Source organism: Anastrepha obliqua, chromosome 3 (assembly GCF_027943255.1).
Source record: "Anastrepha obliqua isolate idAnaObli1 chromosome 3, idAnaObli1_1.0, whole genome shotgun sequence".
Classification (NCBI taxonomy): Eukaryota; Metazoa; Arthropoda; class Insecta; order Diptera; family Tephritidae; genus Anastrepha; species Anastrepha obliqua.
This window is the reverse complement of record NC_072894.1, coordinates 46969116-46981478: the sequence shown is the minus strand read 5'-3', so window position 1 is coordinate 46981478 and position 12363 is coordinate 46969116. Positions and strand designations below refer to the sequence as shown.

The 12363-nt window shown below is 36.0% G+C and overlaps 1 protein-coding gene across 1 annotated transcript in view; it reads left to right on the top strand.

Moving 5' to 3' along the window:
• Positions 1–12363, top strand: part of LOC129240668 (dynein axonemal heavy chain 3-like) — a 319983-nt gene that overhangs the window by 56862 nt on the left and 250758 nt on the right. The window contains exons 15-16 of the mRNA XM_054876599.1: positions 749–914; positions 2111–2325. Of these exons, the coding sequence (XP_054732574.1) occupies positions 749–914; positions 2111–2325 (381 nt within the window). The remainder of the gene's footprint in view (positions 1–748; positions 915–2110; positions 2326–12363) is intronic.

The window sequence follows — 12363 nt, the reverse complement described above, 5'->3', positions numbered from 1 at the left end:
AAAGGTCACAGTTTGGTGCAGTTTGTGGGCTGGAGGTATCATTGGACCGTACTTCTTCAAAGATGCTGCGAATCGTAACGTCACTGTGAATGGTGAGCGCTACCGTGAAATGATATCGAACTTTTTTTTGCCCAAAATGCAAGAGCTTGACTTGCATGACATGTGGTTTCAGCAAGATGGTGCCACATGCCACACAGCACGCGTAACAATGGACTTGTTGAGAGCCGAGTTCCGTGAAAATTTTATTTCACGTTCGGGACCTGTCAATTGGCCACCCAGATCGTGCGGTATAACGCCTTTAGATTATTTTTTGTGTTAAAGCTTACGTCTGTTCAGACAAGCCTGCTTCAATCAACGCATTGGAAGACAACATTAAAGCATTTGTATGTAAGATACCGTCTGAAACATTGGAAAGAGTATGCCAAAATTGGACTAAGCGGATGGACCATTTGAAGCGCAGTCGCGGTCAACATTTGCATAAAATAATCTTCAAACATTAAATTATATGGACTGTACTATCGATTTAAATAAAAATTTCGTGCATTTTTCTGAACTTTACGTGTGTTTTTTTGAAAAACTTTGCTATGGCTCTTAAAAAATCACCCTTTACTTATGTACATTGTGCATATACACATGACAGAAAAAGTTCAATAGGGGTCACTCCTCGGCAAGCAACATTTTTCTGCTTCTATTCTATTTTGAATAGCTATGAAATAATTTATTAATAATTGTTGTTCTTCAATTTGAGACCCCACTCGAGGTGGACCCAGCTTGTGAATTCGTAATGAAAAATGAAGGCAAGTTTTTCGGCTTTCCATATATAAATGAGCTACCGGAGTTATTTGTTTCTATATTCAAAAAAATATTGGAAGTTGGCTCTAAGATACCACGCTTGGAATACGTCATGTCTAGAGGTGAGTATATAATAAATTTAAATGTTGGTGTAAATAAAAACGTAAGTGCGTACGCACACACAGGGAAACATAGAAGTCCGAACAGATATGTTAGTATTTATTAAAAATTTAAATTTATTTAAATTTGGTTTTCCTAGTAAAGAAGCCAACAAATTCAAATTATAATTTGATACTAAAAGGTGGGCTGTGTCCAGGGTTGGCCATATTAAACTGACCCATTGAGTAACCCTATAACTTTTTACTGTAATTTGAAATCTAAGGTTTACGTCAACAAGCCAAAGACACTAGGCGCACTTAAGGCCAATATCCGACGGGAAATAGCCGCCATATCGGCCGAGACGCTGGCCAAAACTATGGAAAACGCCGAAAAACGGGCACATTACGCTATACGAGCTAAGGGCGACCACTTGCGCGATATCATATTCAAAAAGTGATGTAAACGAATCTCCTTGAACTAAATTAAATGTTTTTCACAATGAAACACAAAAAAATGTTTCTTTTTCCATATTTTTTTAATAATCACATGGGTCAGTTTAATATGGCCAACCCTGTATGTGCATTTTGAAAATATTTACTTGTTAGCATTTGAAATATGATCAGTACAATTTGCGGTTTTTCCTTATGCAATTTTATTTTACTGATGCACTTATGTGTACTAAATGTATCAAAAAAATATGTGAGCAAATTAAACTGCCTTCACAATTTATGATTGAAAAGTACAATTTTTGTATGACATAGGGTTACATAGAGAACCTGACACTTTCATTGCGAAGTGGGTATTAATTAAGACCGACATGTCTGAAAAGTTCTTAATTGCCAATTAGGTGGGCGTCGACTAAACGAAAGTTTTTGAGTTACTAACTCATGTGTACATATATCTATGCAAGCATTGCACTTCCTCATTCAGTTTTTCCAACAAAAATATAAATTGTTGGCGAAAAATTCAAATTACCAATAGGTTAGGAGCGATATAAAAGTAAATACTACTAAAAAAATTGCACCGATTATATTAATTTCATATATTACAATTCAACAAAACATTTTCATTTTTTCCATTATTATTCTTTCAACAATTATTGGATAAATAGGAGGATTAAATCAAGCACCCTTACGTAAACTAATAGCATTTTCATCAATTAATCATCTAGGATGAAATTAATATTGGAATAAAAGTCATGAGATATTCTCTATTTTAGATGAGAGCACTTTGGGATATCTGCATGTTGTCAATGAGCACCACTGTGACATGAAACGTTTATATAAAAATGTGCACAGAATAGTAGAGAATAACTGGAGTGGTCTGCGCGTATATCTGTATCCAATATTCAAATATTACAATGCGTTATTTACCAAGAAAATGTTGCCAGCAGTTGAAAAATTATTCACACAGCAAATCATTCCTGAGTTGGTGGTGAGTCTGTTTTTATAAATTTTATTTTAAATTGTTTTCTGACTATATACTTGTACTGATGGGAAAATTTTGTTTTTGTTAATCACATGCAAATGTGTTTGCAATTAGTTCATATTTTTTTGTTGTTATGCACCAAGCATATAGACACGTTTTAAACTAAAGATTTTAAAGCAATATTATTGTACTACGACTTTTTTTATTCACAAATATTGTTAGAAATTTAAGCTACTTTGGAAGTTTATAGAAGATAACTTTTTTAAAGCCAAATTCGGCGAAAAACACTCTTGGAATGGTAATTCAATTCCAACTTAGTTCTTAATGGAGATGATATCTTTACTACATAGAATTGCAAATCGGAAAATTTGCATCCATATGATGCTCATTATTTCTCATGTACCTTTTTGAAAAAATTTGCGTCCATAATTTGCCGAGCCTTTGTTGGATTTGTTTAATTTACCGTTAAAAAGCTTCTCTTTTCTAGATTATCGCAAAAATAATTTGATTACCCCTATTCACAAAAGTGGGAGCAAAAAAGATATATCCAATTATCGTCCAATCAAATTTTAATAACTAAGTTGGCATTCGCTGTAAAATATTTCGTTTATCCTTCTCAACATGGATTTTTTTCTGGGCGCTCAACGATCACAAATCTTACCTTTTTTTCAGATTACTGTATTTCTTTTTTGTTGGTTAGCTACCAGTTGATTCAGTTCATACAAATTTTTGAAAAGCTTTCGGTAGAATTCCAAATAGCGCTTTGTTCGATAAGTTAAATGAATTTGGGTTTCATTGCATATTTCTACTATGGACCAAAAAGTTTTTAAAAATTTAAATCAAATATATTGTCATGGTGAAAAAAATTTAGAAGTTGTGGATCACACTGTTAACCGGCTCTCAGCGAATTTCAAGTGATCAGCTGATTGGCTCACGTCACCGCAGTCATAACAATGGTTTTTTCACTCACACGAATGTAAGGAGAAACATCAAAATAATAACTTAATGAAATGGATGCCGGCAAAGAAAAAAGGTCTGTAAACATGATTCTGGAACTACTAGCAATTGGGGAAGCCTGTAGGCGACTAATCAGAGATTTCTCTTTTAAGGGCAATATCGCTGTTCTTTCGGATAGCCAAGCTGCAATCCAGACACTGGCTTCGGCTACTACAACCTCTAAAGTGGTGCAACAAAGCAGGAAAAGTCTCACCATCTTGAGTGAAATCCATAAAGTTACCTTAATCTGGGTCCCAGGACATCGGAACATTGAAAGTAACAAAAAAGCAGATGAACTGGCAAGAGGGGGATCTGCTATGAATAACGTTCCTGCAGAATCGGTATTCACACCATTACGTACAGTCAAGAATGCAATTTCCCAAAAATATTTTCGAATCGCGGATTGTAGGTGGAAACACTAGACGAAATGCAAAATTAGCAGAACGTTATGGCCCACCTACAACCTCAAGCAACCGTCGGCATTAATAAGAATGAAACGATGGGACGCCTGGCGACTAACGGCAGTCATAATTGGCTTTTGGTCTATCGGAGAACAAGCAGCCAAAATGGGTATCCCTCACAATACATACTGTCACAGTTGTAAGCAACTGGAGAAAAAGGAGACAATCTTCCATTTCCTCTGTTAATGCCCTGTCAGGACAGAATGTTAACCCTGGGCCGAGAATCTCGAACAACTATCTGGCTTAGACTTCAACAACCCAATAAGGGTCTTAAACCTCACAGACTGGATATAGTCATGCTGTAAATAACCGTTAAACAAGTTGGTAAAGAGGATGTGGCAACAAAATGGTGCGGAAGCGCTTGTTTGGAAGAATCGCCACTTTAACCAACCAACCAAACATAATTCTAATAAAATGTTTGTTAAATATTATTAATTATGGATTCCTTTTACAGAAAAAAGCGTGTGTCCATAAACGTTTTGCCCTCTTATTACTTATTATAAAATGTAATATAGAATTTCCCATGTGTATTGCTGCCATAATTTTTTGCAACTTCAGTAAACATCGCATACGGCTTTCCTCCAACTGTTTATTATTCGCAGCCAATTGCGCAATTAAATTAGCTATTCCTCTACTCCTTGTATTTTTTTCATAGCGTTAGTAATAATTACAGAAACCAAAAACACCGAAATATCCCACCAAAATAATTTCTATGAAGAAAAACTTTTCACAACAGTATAGGAAGCTGATTGTCAATTTTGCAGGTAATCTGCCATATGTGAACGGGTAGATTAATTTGGTGGATTTATAGGTGATTAATGCATATGTGAACGTATTATTATTGTTAGACCCTGATTCGCTTTCATCAACATATTCTATCTCCAATGAACCTGTATCTCGCATTGATAAATTTCGAAATCTTGACATAATTTTCAAGCATAATTCTCTTTAAACACATGAAAACAATGAAAACCTCCTTACCATATTTCAGTTGGTTTGCATAATCTGGAATGAAGAACGCATGACAAAGATGTGATTAAATGGAATAATTTGTCCTCTACATAAAAAAGGAGACACGTTGATCTGTGAAAATTACCGGCCCTTAACTCTTTTCAACAGCATCTACAACATATTTTCGAATATTCTAAGGACTAGACTTAAACCGCATGCTAAACGCTTCATTGGAACAGGCTGGTTTTCAAAAGTGAAGATCTACGTTTGACCAAATTTTCGTACAAAGACAGATTTTAGAAAAGTCTCGCGAACACGTCACAACAACATATCATCTTTTCATAGACTTCAAAGCAGCTTACGATAGCATAATTAGAAACCAGCTCTTCTCAGCGATGGCAGAATTCGGTATTCCTGATACGTTTAACACGCTCGACCATGCAGAATGTAAGGAACGTGGTAAGAGTTTAGAACAATCCGTCGCGAGAGTTCGCCACCCTGAACGAACTTCGGCACGGGGATGGGTTTTCATCTCTTCTCATTAATATTGCCCTTGAAGAGGTTATATGAGACTCTACCGTAAACACAAAGCGAACTATTTTGTTTAAATCGGTTCAATTGCTGGCTTACGCGGACGACAGAGACATAATTGCATCCTCGCTACCGAGTTTGAAAGAAGTCTTCGCAGGTATGGAAAGAGCAGCAAAATGTATGGGTTTATAAATAAATGAAGCCAAAACTAAAGCGCTGGTTTCAACTACATCAGAATCTGTCAGACACAATGTGGGTCAAATACTAAAAATCGGTGACTATGGTGTCGAAGTAGTGAAGGAATTTAAATACCTTGGAGTAATCGGCCGCCGTAGCCGAATGGGTTGGTGCGTGACTACCATTCGGAATTCACAGAGAGAACGTCGGTTCGAATCACCAAAAATTAAGAAAAACATTTTTCTAATAGCGGTCGCCCCTCGGCAGGCAATGGCAAACCTCCGAGTGTATTTCTGCCATGAAAAAGCTCCTTATAAAAATATTTGCCGTTCGGAGTCGGCTTGAAACTGTAGGTCCCTCCCTTTGTGGAACAACATCAAGACGCACACCACAAATAGGAGGAGGAGCTCGGCCAAACATCCAAAAAGGGCGTACGCGCCAATTATATATATAAACATTAATTATGACAACAAAATTTTGCAGAAATCGGCCACAGAGTCCTTATGGCCAACACCTGCTATTTTTCGCTGTGTCAACACCTATATAGTCGCCTCCTACACAGAAAAACAAAGATTTCACTGTATCCCTCAATTATTATTTCCACCTTGCTATACGGCAGTAACACATGGACACTCGGAGATGCGGATAAACAGAAGCTACTAATTTTTGAGGAGAGAGCTCTGCGAAAAAATTTTGGCGCGACATATGATAAAGGCGAGTGGTGGAGACGCTACAATCATGAACTCGAAAAACTATATATTTATGTGTGATAATCACATTCATGGTCAAGAGATTGAGATGGACAGGTCACATAATGCGGGCTAATACGGATTACCCACCTCAGCAAATACTCTTCGGTAAATGCCACCGACAGAGAAGAAGGAACCACCCGTCGCTTAGATGGATTGACGATCTAGAAGAGGACGCAGGCTTATTGGGATTTCGGGCATGGAGGACACAGGCTGGAAACCGAGACAATTATGCGACAGCAGCAGGCGAAGACGTTGATTCCCATTAATAAGTCTATACTCATCTAAAATATTCTCAAGGGATTTATATTCTCAGGGAATTAGAGTACAGTAATCGAAAATCAACCTCGAAACCGATTATGTAAGTTGAGAGCAAGACTACTGATAGTTGTTGCTGCAAAAATATTTAAATACTTCTGAAATAACTCTTGGAGAATGCTAATGGATTGGCAATTTTTGATCATCTTTTTTCAAAGGACTTGTTGGATGTCATTCATTATCGCTACAATGGTATTTTTTTGTCTAAATGGATCCGATAAGCAAAGTGGCGAAGACCTTTAAGATTGAAAAACTTTTATCAAACCAAATTCGTGTATGCTATATCGACATATTTTATTTGAAGAACAATTTAAATTATTTTACATTTCCAACAGTTTGATTTAATTTTAATTATATTTATTATAACTATCACCATACTGAAATTTCAATCAACAGTAATAATCTCTTGCGAAATTTATTGTAAAATGAATTTGATTTTCGCTGCATAATGCAAACACAAACTTCAATGAAAATTACTGGCTTTAATTCCATTTTAAATGGCATATTATCAAGTTTCAATATACTCGATTGCGAGGTGTAGCAATGAAGTTCTGGAAATTTGCCAATACAAGCAAATTAAATTACGAGCATTATTTTAGTATTGACCTTCATAATACATTGTGTTCCTTTAACTCTGCACAATAATTCACATGTACTCCTTTGATTCCCATCCTTTGCCAATTTCTCCGAAGTTAACCCGCTCAGCGCCGTAGTTACAGCTTCCTTAACTTCCTTTCACTTCAATTTCGAGACGGAAAGAATTCGCAGAGCACAATAGCGAAGTTATAGGGTGGGTATAGCAATATTGGAATGCCTGTTTCCTTCAAAAACGCTTGCAAAACGAACGCGTTGGCGGAAAGTCCGTGCACACGCCGGTTTTGGACGTGAGCATTGAACGGTCTAGTCACTGGCTGGCAGGGCCGACGAATGATACTGCTAGTATCCAAACAACGATCAACATATCTACTGTTGACTTTGATCTCACTCCTGTGAAATTTTTGATTTGTTTAAAAATTTTATCACAATACGTTTCTTGTAATGTAAGCCACTGATTTTCGTGACGGCACTAACATCGAAACGATCGACTTTAAACTTCGAGTGAAACTAAAGAATTCTTGTGATGTAGATGGGTTGGCCACATTGTAGGAATGCAAAATGAAAAAATACAAAGAAAAGGTTTACTCTACGTCCAATAGGACGAAGGAAAAGAGGCCGACCAAGAAAGAGATGGCTTGATGACGCCGAAACAGACTTCTTTTTTTTTTTTACTTACTTTATTTGCAATCTGTCATGTTAACATTCAGCAAATGTGATAAATTTTTACAAGGAGCAGAATATAAAAATAAATATAGTAAAACATATTTCATTGCAGCATTACTTCAATTCAATTTTTGGTTTTCTTAACAATTATGGCAAATATTATATATCTGGTGTGCATATGTACATATGTATGAGCATAAATACTTAATTTCTAAAAGGCAAATCAAGGACGTGAAATCTTTTAAGTCGTTTTGTTTCTTCACTATCATCTAATAAGCATATTGCAAGAGTATTGCTGTGATCGCTTAGTTTGAAGTTCAAGTATCTATTGGATAACCTCCGCACTTCTTCCTTGGCATAGGGAATTTCAAGGCCACTATGTATACTTTCGTTTGTAATAAACCATGGCGCATTTAGTATCATTTTAAGTGTCTTTGATTGGTATCGCTGTAGAATTTCGATATTGGAATTGGCAGCCGTGCCCCACAGCTGTATACCGTATGTCCAGACTGGTTTTAAAATCGCTTTGTATAATCGGATTTTCTTCTCAAGACTTAGTTCAGACTTTGCTCCAAGGAGCCAGTACGTTTTGTTTGTCTTTATTTTAAGTTGTTGGCGCTTTGCTTTAATGTGGTCCTTCCACGTAAGTCTTCGATCTAGGTGCATTCCAAGATATCTTACTGAGTTCTTCTGGCGAATAGGTGTGGCATTTATGTATACTTGAGGACAGTTTTCTCTTCTGGTAGTGAAAGTCATATGAACAGATTTGTCGGTATTCACTTTAACATTCCATTTTTTCATCCATGTTTCTATTTTCGTCAGCTCGGGCGGAATATGTAATGTAGCACTTGTTGGAGTTTCGCCCAGTGATAATAAAGCTGTGTCATCAGAAAAAGTTGCAATCATAACCTCATCAGTCGTTGGAAAGTCAGAAGTGAATATCGTATAAAGGACAGGTCCCAGCACACTACCTTGAGGCACGCCGGCCTCAATTGAGTGTTTTTCGGAACGCTCATTCCTGTGTTTTACATAGAAACAGACTTGAAAATGATGAACGTTCGTAATGGGAAAAATGTAGCAAGAGAGATAGTGAACTGGAGGGAGATTGTTGATGAAGCTAAGAAGAAAAATAAACTAAAGAATGGTACTCATTTTTCTGCCCATCCAAATTTATTACGAATAGCGCAGTGCTACCAGTTCCAGTAACCCAATTGCCACACCTCGTGTACTAGCGTGCGCTTGTGCTAAGGATATTATTTTTATTTTATCACTTTTCATTTCATTCAATTATTGACTGTTAACAAACTGATACTGCGAATTTCTATAAATGCTATAATGAGATTTTAAAAATGATAACGAGATTGGACTTTTAATGGTAATACTTATGGAATTTTATATTGAATATACTGACAATGACATGCTGAGCTCACTATACATAGATATGCATATACATGCATACTTATTTTTATAGTTGAACAAGTAAATAAAATAAAAATTTTAACATAATTTTTGTTTTATTGTTGTGTTGCGAACCTAAATAAAAACTATATAGTTTTACTTAAACGGTGGCCGCCGTAGCCGAATGGGATGGTGCGTGACTACCATTCGGAGTTTATAGAGAGAACGTAGGTTCGAATCTCGGTAAAACACCAAAATAAAGAACAAGTGTTTTCTAATAGCGGCCGCCCCTGGGCAAGCAATGGCAAACCTTCGAGTGTATTTCTGCCATGAAAAAGCTCCTCAAAAAAAATATCTGCCGTTCGGCCAGCTATTTGAGAATCGTTTTATGATCGCAGTCGCCATTTTTTAACTTAAACAAACCATTTTCGTGCTGTAGACCTCGATGAAGAGCAAAGAAGATCAGGCGTCGAAAATTTTGCCTTTTGCCTCCTGGGTATTCCATTTCTAAGCCTCAAAACTAATAAAAAATTAAATAACTCAGAAATACAATTAACATAGTTTTCTAGAGCAGAAAGAGTTCTATCGTATTTTCCCTTCGAATACTTACCCTTTGCCAAACAGTAAACAAATCATTGTGAAATAAAAGAAAATATAAAAACGCCATGAACTTATTCCCCAACCCATTATAATTAATTGTATATAGGTATATAATTTTAATTTCTTACCTTTTCATTGGTTTTGGCATACATTGAGCTACCTACAGAAAATACTTTACGCTGATAATATTTTGGTTAGAAAAAAAATATTTTGGTTAGAAAAAAAATATTTTGTTTTTGTTATTTATTTTGACTCATATCGAAGAAGGTTGAAAAAAAAAAGAAATTTATGGTAAAATACAAAATGATATAATATTTATTTATCGGTTCACTGGAAAACAAGGAGGGTGAAAGGATATACTTTTGGCGTTCCACTCGTGGATTTAAGCATTTTTAAGGCTGGTTGCGATGTTATGCTGTATTCCTTTATCTTGCGCTTTAAAATAACCCACATGTGCTCTATCTGGCCAATCTAACAAAACAATATCTTCATTGTCTTTAAATCAACGCATCGTAGTCGCTGCTTTGTGACAAGAAACATTGTCTTGTTGGAATTTGAACTGTCTAAGTAAGTGTCGTCGAAAATGCGCGTTAACGAAAGGAAAAGTACAGTTTCTAATACATTTATGAGCTTTTGACGGTCTATGCCGTCCTCGTGAATGAACCGATCAGCAGCCATACAGCCCCAGATCATAACGTTGCCTCCCTATGCTTAACAGTAGGTATCACGCAATCTGATGAATTTCCTCGCCAACTTCTTTCCTCCTTCTTTATATAGGAAATGAAAGGAAAGGAAAGGAAAGGAAAGGAAAGGAAAGGAAAGGAAAGGAAAGGAAAGGAAAGGAAAGGAAAGGAAAGGAAAGGAAAGGAAAGGAAAGGAAAGCGGAAAGGAAAGGAAGGGAAAGGAAGGGAAAGGAAAGGAAAAAAAATAAAATATGTGATATTTCTTCGAAATTGGACTAGGATAAAAAGCTATAGTGGTTAATATTTTAAACCGATTCAATCTAAATCTCCCTCGAAGCTCGATTCATACCTGTTCCAGCACTCGAATTTTTCAATTTCTTCCGGGAGGACATCTGGAAGGAGAAGATTTTTTACGATCTTTAAGAGACTCCCTTACAAGTTTTCGGCCTTCCCGTTCGCTAGTGAGGCATTTTCTTCCAATTTTTGATTTATTATAGTGGGATTTTGTCGCCGCAAATCTCTTAATAGCAAATTCGATTGCGCACCGCAAACTTCCCAACAAATTGGCAATCTCAACCTAAGACTTTCTTGCCTCACTTAAAACTTGGATTCTCATTGTTTCGTCCTAACAAAGCACACTTTTGTGGGCATTTTGATAAAGAGAAATGATTTATATTCGCTTAGTAATTTGCACCAAAGATTATTAACACATTGACTACCAAATTCAAAATGATAATATATTTAATACTTGCTTTAACCCGCGGTCCCGCTCGCGTAGGAGTAGTTTTGAGGGATTTAAGATATGTACATAAAAGAATTACAAGCAATAATTTCATAGAAAATAATTTTTTATTAATAACCATAATATTACAATACCCAGCATCCGTTGCTATGCCTCGTTGAATAAAATCAAAATAACCAATCCAAAAAATATCAAGCAAAATTATTTTTATTAACCCGTTTTTGAACTTTGCATTTGGGTCATAGTTGAGCAGCTTATGCGGATTATGAAGTCTAGAGTGTGCTATAAATAGTGGGAAATAGGAAAACCCAGGATTTTTTAGATTAAATTTAAGCAAATATTCGATATTAGTGACGAATGAGAGTGGTGGCGCGGACTGGGGGCTGTGGGAAGGGAGTTCCGTCATAAAAACATGCCTATAACCTTCATTGGCTGAAAATATGAATGTATACAAATTTTTACGGCATTTGGTGTTGTCGTTTCGTAGTGATGCGCGGACAACGTACAGACATTCACCTTTATAATATAGAAGATTAATATCCTAAAGTAATAATATTTATTTTCAAAATGCGTAATGTCTAGCTCCGGATGTGCCATACCCCATATGCAACTAATTGTCGCAATCGTTGTAATACGTATACCGTCTTAAACGTATACCGTCTTCCTCTCACTGGTATCTCGCATGTTTGCAACTTGTTATTATTTTATAAAATTGAATTTTCGATCAAATTTTTTCAAAGGCAGTTGAAAAAAGATTTAATTGCGAGTTTCAATCTGGTAGCTACTTTTAATGAAGACAACATAGTATCAGCAACAGTCAATTGGCTGAAATGGCTGCAACTACCACTAAGTGGAACTACCTTCATTTTTATAGCATGCTGTGGCGGAATAATAAAAAGTGAAGCAATAATACAGTTCCAGAGTTCCTTCTTTGAAGGCATTATTGAATTTATTTTTGATTTATTTACTAATAAATTAATATTTTTAGTTTGCAAATTAGCTATTGCCCCAAAATATTGTGTCCTTGCAAAATTATTTTTTTTGTAAACTTTCCGTTTGAATTTTTATAAAAAAATACGTGAAAACTGTGAGATTATATTTATTTGAAAATTTATTTGTGATATTTCAAGTGCTTAATGGAGAAATGGCGGTCGCCGTTGCCGAAAAGGTCGGCGCTT